This window comes from Grus americana, chromosome 2, assembly GCF_028858705.1.
Source record: "Grus americana isolate bGruAme1 chromosome 2, bGruAme1.mat, whole genome shotgun sequence".
Taxonomy (NCBI): Eukaryota; Metazoa; Chordata; class Aves; order Gruiformes; family Gruidae; genus Grus; species Grus americana.
This window is the reverse complement of record NC_072853.1, coordinates 131,924,064-131,944,229: the sequence shown is the minus strand read 5'-3', so window position 1 is coordinate 131,944,229 and position 20,166 is coordinate 131,924,064. Positions and strand designations below refer to the sequence as shown.

Genomic DNA, 20,166 nt, shown 5'->3' with positions numbered 1-20,166 from the left:
AATATGCTTCTGTGATAATGTGCGCTTTAAAAGCCTTTTATACATACAAAGATGCAGAAACCAAACTTTGCAAAAAGATACATTTACTCCTCTAGATTTAAAAAAAGATCATTAAGTAAACACAGATTTTGAAGATGCTTCCTCATGTGTCATATGCTCACAAAGAGCCCACAAATCAGTGCAGCACTGGGAACTGTGACACAACTTTCTCATGTGGACCTGCAAGAGATCCTAATCCCAGGGTAAAGCGATTGCTATCTCTAGACAGCATTAGCAGCATAATCTGCACTCAACTACTGGGATGAGAAGTATTTTCCAAAGTCAGTTAATACAAAATAACACTACAGTAACTTGGTGCATCAACTTCCACTTAATGGGTCCTGACTGTAAGCTGCAAGTAAATGCTGTAGGCCAATCCTACGAAGACCACACTACTACATTGGCACGCAGGCCCATCTGAAAAAGATAAAGGGCAACAATCTTTCAGGGGTAAGGCTGCAAACAAGCCACTAAAATCTGGCACTAATGCTAGGCCTAAAGATACTTCACTTGCAATGTTAAGACAGCATTAAAATCATTGCTATTTCTCCATGAGGATTATAGACCAAGCAATTTTCAATATATTAGTTTGTGAATAACTTGTTCACAGTGTGGACAAACATTAACGTCCATCAGGCAACACCCAAATACCTAAAAACACAAGTGGAATTGTCTGGCAATAACAGTCAGTAAACAGACAGGTCTAAAGACAACAGTTCAAGCATGCTGCTTTCTCTTCCTCCTCACTGTATCCCACAAACACCCTCCCTCAGACTCCTGCCAAATCTATTGCATTGCACAGCAACAGAATAATGCCTGCCAATTTCTAGAGAGCTGAGCATACTTCTCCATTTAGTGTTTTGTCTCAAGGCCAACAATGCAGTCAGGACACACAAAAATACCCCAAAAACATGATGTGATAGCAAGAACAAAGCATAAGATTAAAGTATTTTCTAACACACTTAACTTCTCCACGTTTCTAGTAACTGCTCATTTTAAACGTTATTTGTACAGAATGCTCCTTGGCATTCACAAACATATTATGTACTAGAAAGTGAAGTATCAATCCTTTCCCCCTCCTTCAGAATATCACTCAATCTGTAACTGACACTAAACACCAAATAATTTGTATTCAGATAAACCACTAACACCAAAAAAAGTCATTTGTATTCAGACTAGTCAACTGTATGCTATTATATCAACCCAGTCTTGGCATTACCATTTTCTCAAGGAACAAAACCCCCAAAACAGCTAGGGCGGTTTTGGAATCAAACCTTTCTTTCTTTCTTTGTAGTTTCCAAAAGGTAAATAATTCCCTCAGGTAAACAACGTATTTGAGGGAAAGGGATTGAAGAGAACCACACAAAAGATGTCCTTACCCACGCTCATCTTCATGATCTGAAATTCAGGCTATGCTCTTTCTTGCTTGTGCCTCATAACTTTGACAAACTCTGTAAGGCCAAATTCTCTCCTACCCTTTGCATTTTTATTCTCTTTCAGGTATAACTCTCTGAATTACCTCTTTAAAGGCAGGAAAACAAAGAATTCTTACGATGCCACTTACATTAATTTTTAGAGTGGACTGTAAAAAGCCCAAGATTTTCCCACACAAAATGGATTTTCTTCACCTTCCAATTTAGAGGTTTTAAAGAAGAATTCAACAATAGTAACAATCAGCTATGGTTTCATTTTCAAACCTCGATTTTACGCTTCTGCTCTCCTCTGTCCACAAAATGAAATACTTCCCTGCTTTATATTATTTCTTAACAAGCGATGAAATACTGACAAGATCAATAGTTAGCAACTTCAAGAACAGATAAATATCACCCCATTCTTCAACTGTTATAAAACCAGAGGAAAGCTCTGTTTTTTCTTGACAATGAAATCCTTTCTTCCCCTCTTCCTTCTCTCCTTTTTAATTAATGAAAAAGTAGCAGAACTGCTTAATGGTAACCAAACAGTCTTTCCCTAACAGAAACAGATGGAGACTGAAGAGGTGAATACCTGCATAAAAATATAACTTTATGAAAGAAGTTAAACTGTTCCGTATCACATGAAAGCACAGTTTCTCCAGGTCTAACACAAAAGCATAATCCTAAACTCTAAAAATATTCCTAAAATAACATAAATTTCTTTAATGTAATGGAACAAAAAAAGAATAATGTATATATAGCAAAGACAAGCAACATGTACCAATAAGGGCACAAATTGGTGGCTGAGACTGCAAAGAGACAACGTGTCCAGTATGACATAAACTGTTAATGAAGTCTTACCTCCAGAAACTGGGGCATCCATGAAAACAGCTCCTGTTTTTTCAACTGCTTTGGCTAATTCTTTTGAAACTGCAGGGTCTATAGTACTGGAATCTATTAGCAATGAGCCTTTCTTCACTTTCCTAAAATAAAGATTAATTATTATTATTAAGTATTTGTTGCACAAGACATCTGCAACTATAACCATGGCACTGGCTTTCCTCAGCATGATAAATGCACAGACAGTTCTTGGTACACTAATAAACACAATGTTTTAAACTCAATTGAGCAAGATCTGCTCAGTATGTATACTGCTGAGTATTTATACTGCACAGTTTTGAATGACTCAAAACACAAGAAAACCTGAACACAAAAAAGGATGTTCTTCCTAAACACTGTTATAAAAAAATTACACAAAAAGGGTGCACTAGGAAAACCTGCCGTCATGCAAGCTTAAGCAGTATATCATATACAGATCACCTAAGATTCATTCTAAGCAAATGAACTAAATGTTGATACAGCCTAAAGTTTCATATATAACAATTTTCTTTATATGTGTATACACAATATTTTAAGTTCTTATCAGAATAGCCTGATTGCATTCTTTTAATAATTGCTACGATTTATTCTACATCATGATCATAACTAACACCACAAAACCCCCTGCAGATTTGAAGTGCAGCATGGAGAAAAATGTTAAGTTTTCCCACTGATAGCTAGTAAACATAGGCAGAAGAATTGTATCCTAAACTGTAGAACACAAAAAGTTGTATATGTGTTTAAAGAAATGCAATTAAATTTTTTTAATGCTCTCAACAATAAAAAATTGATTATATTTTTATCCCTCTTTCCATTCAAGACATGATTTAACATCCACTAGGTCAGCAAACACCATGAAATCAAACAACATATTTTTTCAGTCATAAAAAGGTAAGTAATTTAAAGGTACACATGACAGATGAAGAGCCTGGAGCCTTGCTGTGCCTTGCACACTGTTGGCAGTAGAGTGAATTTCACTGAACTGAACTACCTACATAGCTGGAAATAGTCTCTCAATATATACATACAGTTGTGGACCCTGCTGTAGCTCCAGACTCAAACAGTGCCACATACACAGAACTTGTCCTTTTTCACAGAAGAGATGAGCTGCTGCATGTTAATTTGAACACATGCAAACGAAAACCAGCGTGGCAGATACAAGACTACATCATTTACCCTTATGTTCAAAAAACCATGCAGTGGCACAGGCTCCTTGGTAACACAGCGGGATGACTAAGTTAACTCTTAAACACTCCAGAGCATCAATGTGTTCTTCAGTAAAGCTTAAAAAGCTTCAGAAAACAATCAAAGTGAAGCCACTCACCAAGGACCAGGTCACTCAGAGTGACAATTAACCACTACTGTCAAATTACACTTCCTTCTCTTGAATATGGAGGCTGAGAAACTGCAGCAGCACAGGACTGCTATCCGCATCCTCTATTCCCCACAATGTTTTCCACATCTAGGTTCTCAAATGATTAACTAGCTGTATTATACCAGCAAGTATAATCAGTGCCAATCGGTCTTCAAAGCACTGCCAACCTGGATGCAATTCTCCTGCAGCTGTTTGCCCAGCGTTGTGGGACTGATCCAATTACTCTTCTTCCCTGAAGGGTCTAAGCTGTGGATACTTAGATCTGCTCAGTCCTACTTTGTGGGGAATTAAACTATGGACAGTAAGGGAAGGAAGCAACTATTATTTTCTCTACTGGAAGGAGAACGGAAAATCTCTCTCCTCTATTTAATTTTCTAATAATTTCCCTAATTTCTAATACTGCACCTTAAAATTGCCCACAATCAATATCTAAAAAAGCTATCATTGGTTTTAGACAATCTACCATACTTCTGTCTGCTCTATGTTTCCTCCTTTCCATTATTAACCTGGATAGCTGTAAGATCCTACATGATTCTCAAAGGTATTGAGTAGCCTTAGTCAGCCTGTTAGGAGCAGTGCACACATAGCCAGAAGAGCCTTTAAAATACTATTTATTTTTTAATTTGGCAAGTCTAAAAACTCTGAGTATTAGAATTCTGAAAACTACAGATTTTAGGCTCAGTGGAAATCCCTCTGCAAAAGTTAAAAAACACTGTTTCAGATTAAACAAACTCTTGTGTAATAAACAGACAATAAGAGTAGAAATCAGTAAAGCCTTGTCAGCTATTCCATGTTAATGCACTTTAATATCATGAGACATAATAGCGTCTCTTCAAAATGTTTCATTTATAGCATTTTAAGTTACAGAAAAAAAGCATTTGAACAAATAATTGTTGCCCGCAAATATTCTAGTTATACTTGTCTGTATTACATTATGGTGAAAGAAGCATGCAAATGAGAAGGTAAATAACAGTCAGTTAAGTTGTCTCAAATTCACATCAATTATTATTCTACTGAAAATAAAATTAAGATTTTTGCCAAAAGACATTCTAAAGCAAGCAGAGTTTAAGAGAACTCATGTAATCAGAAATATAAATAGTGACAAAACAGAAGAGAACATCAAGTTAAGTGCCCTGAAGGCACAGCAAGAGTTACAGCAACAGCGATCATTTGATAAACAACATAATACAGCCTTGAGTAGGAATTCTCCAGACTACAGCAAATTCTTACTTTAGAATTCCATTTGCTCCTGTGTAAACTTCTACCGCATTGGGACTAGAAGGCAGCATGGTAATAATTCTGTCTGCTCTTTCTGCTACGTCTGCGGGGGAATCCGTTACCTTTTAAAGAAAAAAAAAAGAAGAAAATTTTATGTAAGCTTCCACTTCCAGAAAAAGAGATGTCAGACATGTTTACTGAGTTTGTTTTTAGTATTTGCAGGTCATTGGTCACAACTAAGCTAGGTAAAAAATTAGAACACAAGATAAACTCTGCTCTCCTAATGGAAATGTTAATTAATTGGATCCAGTAATAAAAAAATAAAAAAATTGAAAAGGATGTCCTGTCATGAAAGTTCCTACAGAACAACCATCAATCGGGATGCCTGCATCACATCAACTCATTTATGGATCTTCGTTTCACTATAAACCATGCATCTATATAAAATATCACTCTACAATGTTTCTAAGGAGGAACAACACTAAGGATGACAAAAGTCTCACTTTTTTTTTCTTGGCTTATATACAGCATTGGAAAAGAGGAAGACTGACGAAAAAAGAAAAAAATATTTAATGCACCTCTGAGCCTCACCTTAAAAAAAAAATCAGATAAACTAACTGATGTTTCTCACAATATTATGGCTGACAGTTTAAAAACAAAAATTAACAGCTCAAGCATCCTTCACCAAAAATATCTGAACAAATTTCAAAAGATATTGTTAGCTATTTGTTGTTAAATAAACACACCTAACCTTAAAGGTATCTTACCCTCCCCAGCTCATTCTCAGAGGCAGGCAGTATGGTATTTCAGATCCATACACAGCAAGTGAAATACTGACAGCTGAAGTAGTGAGTTTTGCCAATGAACTCAAAGAACCCAGAGTTTTACCCAGAAGGCATTTGCCACTGAGATTTTTGTCCAATAGTAGTTTTAGATAATTAATTTCTTTTAAAAATGCATTGTTAATACATTAATTGCTCAAGGAAAACAGCAACAAAAAACCTACACTTTGTTCTTGTATCTTTAGCCCATGAGGATCAAATCTAATTTCCCTCATTCAGGTAGTTCTGCTGAAAGGAATTAGGTTCCAAGCAGGAAGCAAGATGAGCAGAAAACAGATTTTGTTTGTGGGCTTGTAGTATTTTCCAGTTATTGTTGGTGAATGATGAGGAGTACCCTTAATATTACAATCATCTGCTAGATATATGATATGCCTTGGGTTTTTAAACTTTAAGAAATCTCTTAAGCAAAATTTAATATGCACTTCCTACTCAGTGTGGATAAATTATAATTTCCATATCACGTGACTTTAGGGTTAAAGAAATTGCAGTTTAACAGCTACCTCAAAATTTGGTTCCTTTCCATAATGTAGACAAATCAACAAACTGATGACCTTGTTTCACCATTCCTTATCTATTTATAACTACAGGTATTGATACTAAAGGCATCTATGTAAAAATATTATCTTTTTATATACAGTGCTTTTATAAGGTCTCAGCATAAAAGAAAGCATGTTAAATACACATTTGTAAGAAATACTAAATAATATCTTGAAGGACTTCTGGGATACAGCACGAGAAACTTCTTTATTTCTATCTTATTGTAAAATAAGTAAAAGAAGGGAAGACTGTATATACTCAATGAACAAAGTGCTCAAAAAATAATAAAGAAACTGGCATAGATGGGACTTAGAAACATGCATTTTTGTTTTGAATGAATAAATTAATACTACACAAAACATCTGGTATAATGCACAGTTATAAAAGGAAACATACCTTAACCCAAAGAACAAAGGTTAGGAGGAATAAATGAGGCAATTATAAGCAGAAAAGCTTCTATACTCAATTAGTTAATTTTATGACTTGCTTCCCTGGAGACTGGAGAGCCTAGCACTTCATAGAGGAGTACAACACCTTTGTCTTTAGTTCCAAGTATCTCTGGTTCGGTTCAGTCCCAACGTGTATTATTAGAGAAGAAAGGAAGCTTGCAATTGGAACCTGAGTTTATCTACATCTTCTTATTTGAAAGTATTATCTCCAGTATTCTCAAAGGTTTGCAAGCTGTCAGCTGAAGGCTCTGTGGCCCATTTTCATCTTTCAGTCATAAGCTGAAGAACATAATATATTGGGCACACAGCTTCAAAACCACATCAGTCTCACATTTCCACTTGGCTGTGTAGATAGGACATAGCTGTTTTTTGGTTACAGATTTAAACAATGCTTAAGCAACACAGATGTACAGAAGACATAGTAATCATCTACACAAATTAATTTATTCCATCCATATCTTTCAAAATACTAACATGCCTTTTACATTAAGAAAATGAGATTAAAATGTACACAGACTGTAACAGTACTTCCACAATTATACAAAGGAAAATCATTTTGCTACCTTGAAGTAGGTAGCATAAAAAGTGGGAATTGAAATGGGAATTGTCACTCTTTGCTTTCTGGTACTGTTACAAATATGATTAATAATCCCAGAGGAAATCTACCTTGCTGGTTTAACAAGCAGAATATGTTTGTTTTTTTTTTTTATTTAGAACTTCCTGTCTTAGAAATAAAGTTGAAAGATTTGAAAGGTATTAAGAAACATTACACATTTTAAGTCATTAAGAATATGTGTATAACTTTAAAAAACAGACTAAATGCTAATTGCTGATTACTAACATAGACCATATTGGGTCAGAATACACCAAGTTCTGTACATATTCTGATATTTGCTAGTCAAGCTAACTTTTGCAGTACACAACTGGAAGGGGAGACTTTTCTTTGTACTGGTCATTGGTTTATGCCCTCCAATATGCATATCTCCTTATATTTGTTCCAAAATGCTTCCCTTTTTTTTCCCTTTATATTTACTATAGGTCAATTAATATTTCTGCTTGCCTGAAATGCCATTCTGACTGAATACACTGAAAAAAGCCCTATTTTTATGCTGCTTTACACATCAGATGACTTCAGTAACACTCTCAAATTTCCCAATCTGAGGTAGGGTTCAAAGATATGTAAACTGAAACAAAGTGACATGTACGCACTCTGCTCTGTGAGAAATAAAGTGAGGACTATGGGAAACAGGAGAGAGACAGTAGAGAAAGAGTGTGGAGGCAGCCTACTCACTCACAGCACTATTCAGTATTCTCCCTTGTTTGCAACCTTGCAACTTTCTCCAAGTTCCACCCCAAGTGGTTCCATATGTTCCTGCTCAGCCATTTTTCCCCTTACTATTCACCATTAGCAGGCAGGTGGCTGCCTCCTGACATAAACTACCTCCCAGTTCTTTACTTCAGAGGCTAAAGTAAGTGGAGTCACAGAATATGCAGACTTAGTATCAAACATCCGTTATCCTCCCTATATCTTGGTAGTAGCGCTGACTTTAAACAATGGACATTTGACAACATATACTCTCTCTTGGGGGGCATCTTTTCACCTCTGTAACACTCCTGATGATTTTACTCTACCAGCCAGACCAAAAAGAAAGCAGCCCTTGGAGCCCAATGTTCCTTCTACAGCAGTTTCTACAAGGCCCCCTGGACCCACAAGTTTCCAAGTTCTGAAAAAAAAGTTGGAGTAGGATTTACACCTATAGATCAAGAAGAGGAAGTTATGTTCACAGATTTTCTTTAAGTGTGTTTTATTTGTATTTAAGCCTACCCATGTATTCTCTTAGTGATTTACGATCTTAAAACATACTTTTGGCTTTACTTTTAAAAGCATTACAGTTCACCTTTCATATCACATGTTAAGTCTTGCAGTGGATACCGAGGATTCCATTATTATGGCAATAAGCTATCCAAACGGGCAGCCACTGCAGAACATGAATTAAAACTACAACCAATTGTTCAAAACAGACTTCCTTTCTATTTGCCCAGCCTCTTACTCAAGACAGTTCTGGGTCACGCCCAAGGGGCTCAGCTGCTTTAACAAAATAAAAACACTAAGTAGGAAAAGAAGCTGAAAAGCTTACTTTCCCACTTAAGGCCAAGATTCTGTAATTATTCAAGGGGAGCCGCAATTAATTATCAACAGGTGTACTTTATCATTTTATCTTTTGAGAATCTTGATGTTGCCTCATTATTTAAAACAGCTGCAATTAGCTCCAACAGTTTAGACTTCCAAGGCATTCGGTTCCTCTATCTAGATCTACATACAATTTCCCTGCCACTGCTGGAAAATTCCCTCCTATCCTCTACACTGTCACATCAGAGTAGTATTTTTGCATTGGTTTCTCCTTACCCAAGTATATTCTTGCCTCAGTGTTTTATGCACCTATCCATCCACCCACAACTATCTAAACTACTATAGCTTTGAACCATGTCAAAAACATTCAAATACGTTTCAGACACTTAGAAATGACCAACTGTCTGAGAGACTGAATGGGTTTCTGGGTATATTATTGGATCAACAAAAGCAATAGCACTGACTGGAACAGGGCCAAGATTTCACAGGGTATATGGCAGGAAGGTAAACCTCCTTAATGCGATCAATTTCCTTCCCTCCTTTTTCCTTTTCATTCCCTCCTCTTCTCTCACCATAACCTTCCTCACCTCCAAGAGAATAAGCGCTTAAATAATTAGATTTTTCCCCTGCCCCTGAGGACTGCACCTTGAAGCAGCAGGAAAGCTCATATGTCCCTATAACCCTTACAGCTATGCCAGCAGGAATTTTTAACTAGGGTCATTTAACCTGAAAAGGTCAAAGTAGGAACCAGATGAAAAGCGGCCCACTGGCCATCTAGACCTGGGGGAGGAGGAAGCAGGAGAAAGAAGGAGGTGAAAGAACAGGCCATCAACCTACTCTCATAAAAAGGGGAAAAAAAGCAGCTAGAGAAGTCCAACAAGGTAGCAAGTCTGGCTAACAGCATGACTTAGGGTAAAATCGTGTCTTTGCTTCAAGTGAAACCTCCCAGATTCAGATCGTGTTCACTAAGCTGTTAGCTGGTTTAGTTCCAATTGTGATCTTAACCAAGAAAAACATTTATTTAAAAAACATCACATGCAAGAACCATTCAAGACATACAGTTATTGTTGTAATAAAGAAAGTTTATTACTATACCTGAGCACCCAAGTCTTGAAATTCTTTGCAAGCTTCTGGGAATACATCATATGCAATAACTGGATATCCATGTTTTACCAGGTTTTTTGCCATTGGATTTCCCATGTTACCCAGCCCAATGAATCCAACTGGCGTTTTGGAAGCCATTGCCCTAGAACACACTGATTTCAAAACAATAAATATCAATATATTTGTATTTTAGAGTAATAAGTAACAATAATGTAACAAAAGCTAGCACTTAATCTGTTTTCATTGACTTAACTTTACACTTAAAAACAGTGGAAATGTGCATCCTATTCTACATAATTCAAAATGTAAATTATAGATTACATTGGATCACAAGTACAATCCAAGAATGATTTTTCTACATAGCAAAGAAAATTATTTTAATTAGGAAAATGTGGGTGTTTCAACAAGTATAGTAATAATCAAACTTGAGCAACGCCCCTGAAAGCTAATGTCTGAGCTTCAGTCTGAGAGGAGCTCAAACACAAACTTAACATATGCAGGTTTGTCTCTATTTTGTTATGTGTCTAAATACTAAACTGGATATGCAAAATAAAATTTTATCTATATTTTACAGGCTCCTTATTTGCAACTTTGGCTGCAGCCATGGGATATAGCACCTCGTCTCTAGAAATGGACTGAGGCTGCCACTTTATTTCATGCAGCCCCTCACAGATATTAACTGGATTCTTCTGATACTGCACTCAGATATAAGCTGCTAACCTAAAGGTGAAAGTCTCCATAATAAATAATTGCAAATCCTTTGAGCCATGAAATCACTTGCACTATAGTTGAAAAGCAAATACTGAAAACTAGAACAAACTAGAGCATAAATACAAAACGATGAAGTCTTTACAGGAATAACCATTGTATTCTGTTTGCCATACTACCAAGACAGAATTATAAAGCATAATATACTATCTACAGAAAACACTACAGTTTCAGTCAGTAACTTTTTACAAGTAGTTAGCAAGTACCAAATGCTGAATTGTAACTAGCGTTGCAGGCGTATCAAATGCTGGACAGTGAGTAGTGTTGCAGGTATCCATCTACTGCAATCACTCTCTCATCACTCTAAATGCTCCTAATTCAAGGGCAGCACAATTTGGCAGTGCCGATATTTTTCTGCCGATTACATAAAATAATTCCTCCTTTACGGCAAAGGAAAAAGTTATGCAGAATAAACACTACGGCATGTGGCAACTAAGCAGCCAGAAACAAGGCTAACTAAAGAACTACTGTAACTCTGAACTGCACATACAGAAAATGTGCCTAAGCTGGATCTAGACTCTAAGAGGTCTCAATGCTTAGCAAAGAATCCTCTCTAGGCCAATAACACTTGATTAATCATTTTAAAGTCTTTCTGGCTTTAAGCTCCTTCTTAGCCAGCAACGGTCATGCTCTTTCATCTGCAGCACTATTTTGGAAGTGCCACATTTAATAAATCAGGTTTGTTGAGAGAACTTTGGTCTGAGACAGTTTCCACAGATGCCTGCAGCAATTACATAGCTAGAGAAGTAGCACAATTTAAAAGAAAAGTGCACTGGGAAAATGCTTAGCGCAAACTGAGATAAGTCAGGAAAAGAGGGTATTGCTTTTTTAAGAAGTGCTAGATGTCAAATCTAGGAAACAAATTAACAAAGAACCTAAAACACCATCATCAGCCATAGTAAGCATTTCAGAGTCTTCTCACAGTTTCTATGAGTCAGTCTTCCCCAATACATCACTTACACTAATCTAAAACTGCTCCTTTTTCTAGCCTAAAGCTTCCAGCTTCCTGTGGAGGTTCGAGTCCTGGTTTTCAGCATCTTTCTTTACCCCTTAATACCAGTGGATCTTATTTACCTTGACTTCAGTAAAGCTTTCAAAACAGCTTCCTCTAGTATCCTGGTAGCCAAATGGGAAAGTATACACTGGACTGGACTGGACTGCAAGACCGGCTGATGGAAGAAATATTGTTTGGACTGTTGGGCTTAAACTACAGTGATCGGTGATTCAAAGACTAGCAACAGACAGTTGTGTGTGATGTTCCTCATGGGCCAATACGGGGGCTGCTTAAAATATCATCAGTGACTGTGATGACGGGACATATGCACCCTCAACAAGGTCATGTATGACACCAAACTGGGGGGAATGACTGAAAAACTGCAGGGCAGGGCTACCATTCAGAAAGACTGGAGAAATGAGTGTCAAGAAGTTCAACAAAGACAAAGTCCTGTACTTAGGGCAGGAGATGTCATTGCAGGCTGAGGACTGGCTAGACAGATTGCAGCTCTGCAGAAAAGGACTGGTAGATTCCCGTAGACAACAAGTTCAGCATGAGTCTGTAGTGCATTCTTGCAGCAAAAGCTTAATTACATACTAGCCTACATTAGCAAGAGCATACCCAACAAGCCAAAGTCATCAGTGATTCCACTCTATGCAGCACAAGACACAAGAGATATCGTCAAACTGCAGACAGCCCAGCAGACATCACTTAAGATGACTGAGGAGCTGGAGAATATGGCATATGAGCAGAGGCTAAAGGAACTGTCTGCTTAGCCTGGAGAAGCAAAGGCTAATTGCAGTCTTCCACTGCCTACGGAGCAGGAGGGAAGAAGAGTTACAGAGCAAATGAAGCCAGATTCTTCACAAAGGTGCACAACAATAGGACATGGGGCAACGGCCAAATGTTGCAGGAAGGGAAATTCCAGTTGGAAATAAGAAAAGCATCCCTGATGAGGGGAAAAGTTCTGCGCTGGAACAGGCTGCACAGAGAAGTGGAGCTCCTTGGAGCACCCTGAGCAACCTGATCTAGCTTTAAAGTTAGACCTGCTTTCAAACCTCGTTTCTTTGTTTCTGTGAATTCCACGTAACCTCATCAGAAGCATAAATCTGGCTACTGTGTCTAGCCTCATTCTTGTAGACTCGTCACTTTTATCCTGATCTCTTCTCACATAATCTCATAAACATCTAACCAGCACTGCAAAAAAAGCATCAAAAAATCTCTTAATCATCTTCAGAAAACTTTCTTGATACCTTTTTTCTGTACCAGTGCTGACACCAGCAGTGATATGCCTGTCACTCATACCTACAGCCTAGAAGACCCATCCATGATCTGCTTAAATCTCATTAATTCCTCTTCCATCATATCTGAGATCTCAGCTACTTCAGAACCTGGCCACTTGCCTCAACTTAACAGACATAATCTTGCCTTGATCTTCATGGAAATATTTGGAATTGAACAGGACATTTTGCCCATGGTACTTTCTCTCAGTCCTTCTCTGCATCCTGCCTTACTTTTCTCTATGTCACATAAGACTGCTTTGCTTGAACGACTTTTCGTGGCTGTCATCACATCTTACTACTAAGACATCAATTGGTAATTGGACTATAATGACAGGCCTATTGCCAACAAGCATTTCTATTACTTCTCCAAGGCTGCTCTTCACAATGTAAATACCCATGAAACTAACTCATTCTTCTACTATAAGGTCTTCCTTAAAAGTCTTCATTTTGCAGTATCCTCAGAAGGCATACCAATAGTTAGGCTGGAACACGACGCAACATGCTGATGGGTTTTGTGTCACTGTATTCTATTATTTCCCCCTTTGTCTGTCTCTTGATTTTCTCTTGTCTTAGTTCATGAATCAGGAATCATCTTCTGTTCTGTGCTACCTAGAACATATTCAAATCCACAGGAATTGGGACCTGTTAGAGAAATAAGTCCAATTTCTGACTTCTTAGTTTGGTTTAACTTTTCACAGCCCAGTGTTAAATTAGCCACTTTAAAATGCTTGGAAAAACCTCCAGATCCCCAGGTACTCAAATATAGGAAAACTGCTTTAAAGGACTGATGAAATTAGCTCACAGACATACCTAATTGAGCTGATTTTAATTAAACTTGAATCAACTGCATTTAGAATCATGACATACTTTTTAATGACTACTTAAAGACAGTGGGGGTTTGCCAAACAGAGGATGTTTAAGACGACATGATTTTTCACATCTTCATATTAGATGAAACTCCACAGGTGCTATCATGGAAAGTGATGTCCAGCTTGAATATCTGGCACTGTTTACCATTTGATACATAGCACAGGCTTGGTTTTGAAGCAACTGTATAATTCAGACATCTAAGGATTGATATTCTGCAAACCCACATACACGTACACTTAACTAATTCTGTCAATTGAATAAGCATTTGCACAAACTGTCCCTGTGGTATTAAGTCCATTTTACTTCAACCATAATATCTACAGTAGCCTGCTGCAATCACATGGCTGGAAAAATGCCCAGGCCACATTCAACTTCTAACAGAGGGCAAAACATCAGAAGTAGAAGCAATAGAAGCTACTTTTAAAATAATCACTGATACTATGTGCAACTAAATCCCCTTCACTGGGAAGAGAACCAGCAACATACGTTAATCTGTAGATCAAGTTAATTGTGAGCAAAACCAGCTACAGCTACACTGACTCCAAAGAATTTGGGCTTTTCCCAGGGGATTCTTCATTATTCTTTTGAGGGAACGTGTGCTCACAGACCCCTGTGCGTATGAAGACTCCATTGATGAGGAGGATCAATTTATGACCCTCTTGACATCCTGGGGGCTTATAAACAATACAGATAAAAATGTTTTCCTTTGAAAAGTCAGCCTACAATAGGAACACTTGACCCAATCTACAATTTCATGAGAATTTTACCTTAAAAATAATTTAATTAAAAAATTTCCTAGAGTTTACGAATCTCTGAATGCCTTTTCTTGAACAAAATACATCCATTAAGAGAATAAAATCAGAAACGCAGATTGCAATCCTGTCCTTAGAATACCTGTCCTGTCAATGACCTTAAACTTCTCTTTTCAAGCTTCTACGTAAGGATACTGAAAGCAATTTTCTTTTTAACCTGAACAATGACAGTTACAAGTTTAGATTATTTCAGATGTTTACATTTCATTTTACACTATCTCCCAAAGTAATGGCTCTTACAGTTTCAAGAAAGAATTTCAGCTCCAGCGGTGCCTTGAATTCACTGCAAATAAAGAGACTGAACAGATACTATAATACACAGTACAGAGGACATCTCTTTGGATTCAAACAAAAAGGATCTAACAGCTGGATAGGACCATAGACAGTAGAGCTGGAAAAGGTCCAATATGCTTGTACTCTGAAGGAAAGCACAGTCTAACTGGCCAAGAACAGGACTGAGGAACTAGTAACTCAAACTGTAATCTCAACTATACTACTTAATTTTGGGCTTTATAAAATCTGTTTTGAATGATATTCACCAAAATGTCTAGTTCCTGGGATGGAATCCCGAGCTCCACAGTCAAATGAAACTGATAAATCTGGCATAAGGGATAAGAGCCCACTTATTTCTGCCCTGTATCAATTTCCTAATCAGAGTGGTTGCAAGTCATATTAATATTCTTGATCTCTCTGGATCAGTGAATTTTGAGCTGTTTTCCAAGCCAGTAGGTGAGTTTTAACAGGAGCATGGGAAGATGCCGAGAGGAAGCTCAACCACTGAAGTTGCTGGTTTTGCTCAGGGCTTTATGAGAAAGTACAGTTGTATATGAAGTAACTTGACAAGGGGAGTGAAACAATGATTCAATTTGAGCCACTGATTTAACATCTGAAGTTCCGGTGCAAGTACAACAGAAGACATCATCCTTTTTCTCCTTCCTGCTTTGAAAGAAAGGATCAGAGAGAGCTTCCGTGTTTTGTGCAGACTTCTCTATGGAAACTCATAAACCCTCTATTGAACTAGATCCTGGAGGGAACTAGATAGAGAAACATAGAAGTTAGAGATGCCAGCTGTACACTGGCAGAATCAGGTCTTTCTGCTCCTAGAAGCTTTTGCCAATGGAATTCAAATTGCCCCAGGGTCACAGGCTTTTAAAGGTTATGCAATGATTTTGAGAACTGCACTCTGCCAAAATAATAATTTAAGAAGATTACAAGACTCTAAATTTGGCCAGCTTTACATTGAAAACATCCCACTTGCTTTTCCTTACCTCTGTAAAGGTCTGCTGATGAAAACCAGACATGCTATCTTGTAACAGTCAGACGACTCTTACTTCATTTTTCTTATCTGTAGCTATACCTCATTAAAAGTTTGCTAATACATTAAAGACAAAAACATGTAGTATGTACTTTTCATCTAAGAAGAATATCAAGTGTACACTTGATCCTTTAATTAAGTAATGTACTGGACTTCAGAGCAGCAGGTCTTTCTGTCATAATCCTTGCTTAGTAATTAATGCTTCTCTGCACCACAGCATGGAACCATTCAACAGTTCAAACACAGCTCCTGCATCAACAATAGTACTGTTTAACTATTAACTGAATGGGTCTCTACTATTCATCCAAAAGTATTTGTGGGGACATTTTCGTTCTCTAGCAGGGTACTGTCTTCTTTGATGAACAGGTCCCTCAGCTGATGAATCTTCATTCACCAGAAAATCTTCCTTTCTCAGCCACAATACCTCATTAACCCCCCCTTCACCTCCCTAGCAGTCCCCAGGAAGGATTTCTCCACATCCATCAAAAATGTATTTTTAAGTAAAGTCATACACACCCTGTCCATGAAGCACCTTTGCCAGCAACTGCCAGCTGCAGATCACAAGACTACATGGTCTTTATACAACTTGCTAACACACAAAACATACATAGCCAAGATGTTTCTCCAAAATCTGCCCTCAGCTATTTTCCTCCTACATGATTTAACAGCCTCTGGTATAAACATACAGAAAAAACAATCCATCATGGTCTGTGCCAGCTGCAAAGAGCAACTGACCAAGTAACTAAGGAGCATTCAATAAGTGAAGGAAGACAGGCTCGCTCGCTAACCAAGCTGCGGTGTTGGACAGCTCTCAGAGCTGGCAGAGTTCCCTCACTAGGATGGCATTTCACTCAGAAGGACAGTTGATGAAATCGCTACTCAAAGGACAACTTCTAGACTCAAAACTGAAGAAAAGAATGGCAAACCTAATAAACGCATTAGAGACGGGGAAACCTCGACATATAACTAAGCAGCAGAGCTTAGCAGTTAAGAAGGCTTAATGCTTAGACCTTCATCCCATAAACACTTCTCAGAGTCAATAGGACTTTCAGCACAGTCACTACTGACTAAGTCAGAGCTTAAATGCGGTGGGTGAAATTCTGTTCTATGGAAGTTTCTTGGGAGAGTCATAAGTTCTCCTTAGATTTAGTCACAGTTTCTCAGTCTTCAGGCAAAAACAAACTATATTTTTCAACTTTAATGGCCAGTGTAGTGTTTTGGGTTGCTTTTCACATCAAGAAATGAGATCCCTTCCATCTTCTCTACACTAAATGTGACCATTGGAATATTGACCAAGACAGCAGATTTCAAAGCTCTTACAGAAATACCTGACAGCTACCATGCACAGAAAGTTCAAAATACATTGAAAGCTACTGCTTTCAATTGCGGTATCACAAAAGGTACTAAACACACAAACAGGTCTCCTGTATTTAACTTTACTAGCATGTGACCAATACACCTGCTGTACCTGAGCTATTACTTAGCACAACACCAGAGCTGCAACTATAAAAAAAATCATGCGTTAGCGGAAGAGAGATTCAAGCAAAAATAACACTGAAAGCTAATTCCAAAATTAAGTGTCAAACACTTTTCATTGATCAGTTCAAATGAGATTTGAAGGGGAATTACAATTTTTAAGAAGTTACTTACTTAAAAGTAATTCAATAACTCCGGAAGCCCTTTGTTAAGTGTAAAGATTTTAGGATTATATACCATTTAAAATAATATCTTTCTTCCACTTCACTACTTGAAAAGTCTTCACCTACTTGTCTGTTTGGAGCCTATCTAGAGAGTAACACACACAAGCAACAGACTGCTATTGAAATGACACTGAAAAGACTACTGAAGATATATTTTCAATTATCTACTTCAGCAGCTAAAATACTTGGAAACAGTAGCGTGATTTCCAAGTCAGAAAAGGGAAAAGACTTGGGCTCCAGTTCTGCAAATACATTCTTCCTTCACTTGCACCAACAGGACATTTAAAGGAGTTTGCTCCTTCCACTGCCCATGAATGAACCACATGTGTGAGTGAGTGCCTGCAGAGCTGGAATCAGAGGAAGCGCCACTGGATTTACCTTCAGTTTAAGGAAAATAACCGGATACAATGACTGAGAGGGTTGAACTGCCCAAATCTAGGTGACAGGTACTGCTAACATGTCACTGGTGGCACAGGAAACACTTCTGGGCTCTGACAATTCCCAGGCATGCTATTTTAAGCAAATGAGCGAAAACATTCATTGAGCTAAGCCACTCCGAAGCTCCGGTAGGGCCTCAAATAAGGCGGCAGCGGGAGCTGCTTCGCGGGAGCCACCGATGACCCCCCCAGCGCTCCCCCGGGGGGCCCCTCACCGGGGCCGCTGCACGGCGGGGCGGTTCCGGGGCCCGCCAGGAGCGGGGCCGGGCCCGTTGGGCTCTTAGAGCCCGCGGCCGCCAAGGGCAGCGCGGCAGCAGCGTTCCCCAGCCGATCCCCTGGAAAGGCCCGGCCTTTCCCCGCCAGACGACGACAGCCCGGCGGTCAGCGCGGAGCCGCTCGAGTCGAGGGGAGGGGCAGCTCCTTACCCATCGCCGCACGGGCGGCACGCACCCGCCTGTGCCAGCGCCACCAGCCCGCAGGTCCCCCGAGCACCACAGCCGCGGCCATGCTGCGCCCCCGCGCCGAGTGACCTCCGGCCAGCCGCCACCCGCCCCGGCACCTCCCCGCCCGCCTCCACCGCCCGCGCGCTACGAGCGGCAGCTGCGGCAGCCAACCACAGACGCTCTTTGGCGGGACCCAGCCAATGGGAGCGCACAAGTCTCCTCCCCGCGGCCCACTGGTCCCGCCCGCCGCCCCGTGACGGATGGGGCCGGTCCCGCTCCCCGCCCTCGGAGCGCGGAGCGGAGCGGGGCGGGACGGGGGCTGGGCAGGCGCTGGGGCACCTTATTGGGGCAGCGGAGCTGGCGGCGGGGTGGTGGGTAATTGTATCCTGCTGCCTGCGGCTTTCCCGGGGGAGGTGTTTCCTTCCAGCTCTCCTCTTTGCCTGCGCCTGCCCGCTGTGCCCTCCCCTTCCTGAGTTGCAGTCGGGAGAGCCAGTTGGCTGAGGAGAGGGAGGGACGGACGGACGGCACAACCGGGGTTTTGGCGGAGGCGGTTTGTGGTGAGGGACGGTGGGGACGCGCCGCCCGGCTTAGGGCCCCGCTGGCCTCGGCCATGTGCGGGCCGAGGTACCCGCAGCATGGCGCAAACGGCCCCCTCGGACTGAGGAAAAAGGCCTGGTTTTGTCTAGTCCGATGGCAAAAGAGCGTTGGAGCTTAGGACTGGCTTCATCCTGCCCAGAGCACAGTTCCCGAGGGCCTGGCAGAGGGTTTATCAGCATCGATTACAATTGTATTTGAACAAGCTATTAAGAGCTGTGCTGCTCGCCCACAGCGTAGCACCTGACAGGACTCCGAGACCTTGCTGGCAGTACAAGGAGAGCTTCAGGCCCTTCACGGGTGTGAGGGAGCAGGCCAGGCTCTGAGGGAGGGCAGGCTGGAGGCGGGTGAATGCTGCCTCCTCAGGGTATGGCTTCAGCTCCAGTCCTGCAACTACCACATTTCTCTCTCATGAACAAAATAGTTAATTTCCTGACAGCAAAACTTGCCTTAATTTGTTGTGGAAGAATGCTGGGTAGTCCCTTGGTCATTAGGTTACTCTTGCTAGGTTGGAGCTTTTTTGTAGCTGTTCTGTAGTATTATTTACAGACTTCTGGGAGACTAGTCATCAGGAGTAAATCTCTGGTCTCTCAAAGTCAGCTATTCACTCGGTTATATATTAGCACAGAGTGAATAGGCTCGATATATGAGCTTGGTTCTTCTGTCAGTACCACACTATATTTTTGTATATTTGCCTGTATAAAGCAATGGATGATACACAATTAAATTAACCCAGCTCAACATAAAGGAATTTTGTGGGCAGTGAAGAAGGCTGTGGTTATATAGTAGCTTTACTCTGGCATGAGTGAGTGCTACCGCTCAACAGGCTGATCTCATACTGTCACCCAGTTGCTTCTTTCGCTCATTGCCTCCTAGCTGAGCAATAAGAGCATGACTTGAAGAAAAATGATCTCTGCAGCTAAGGCAATGGAAAGAGACATACAAAACTAAAAATGCTTTAATT

General features: G+C 39.9%; 1 protein-coding gene across 1 annotated transcript in view; it reads right to left on the bottom strand.

The window, feature by feature from the left end:
* Nucleotides 1-18,728, bottom strand: part of HIBADH (3-hydroxyisobutyrate dehydrogenase) — an 85,212-nt gene extending 66,484 nt beyond the window's left edge. The window contains exons 1-4 of the mRNA XM_054815587.1: nt 18,591-18,728; nt 9,978-10,138; nt 4,936-5,045; nt 2,313-2,434 (exon numbers count right to left, since the gene is read on the bottom strand). Of these exons, the coding sequence (XP_054671562.1) occupies nt 2,313-2,434; nt 4,936-5,045; nt 9,978-10,138; nt 18,591-18,672 (475 nt within the window). The 5' untranslated portion in view covers nt 18,673-18,728. The remainder of the gene's footprint in view (nt 1-2,312; nt 2,435-4,935; nt 5,046-9,977; nt 10,139-18,590) is intronic.
* Between the last annotated feature and the right edge of the window lie 1,438 nt (nt 18,729-20,166).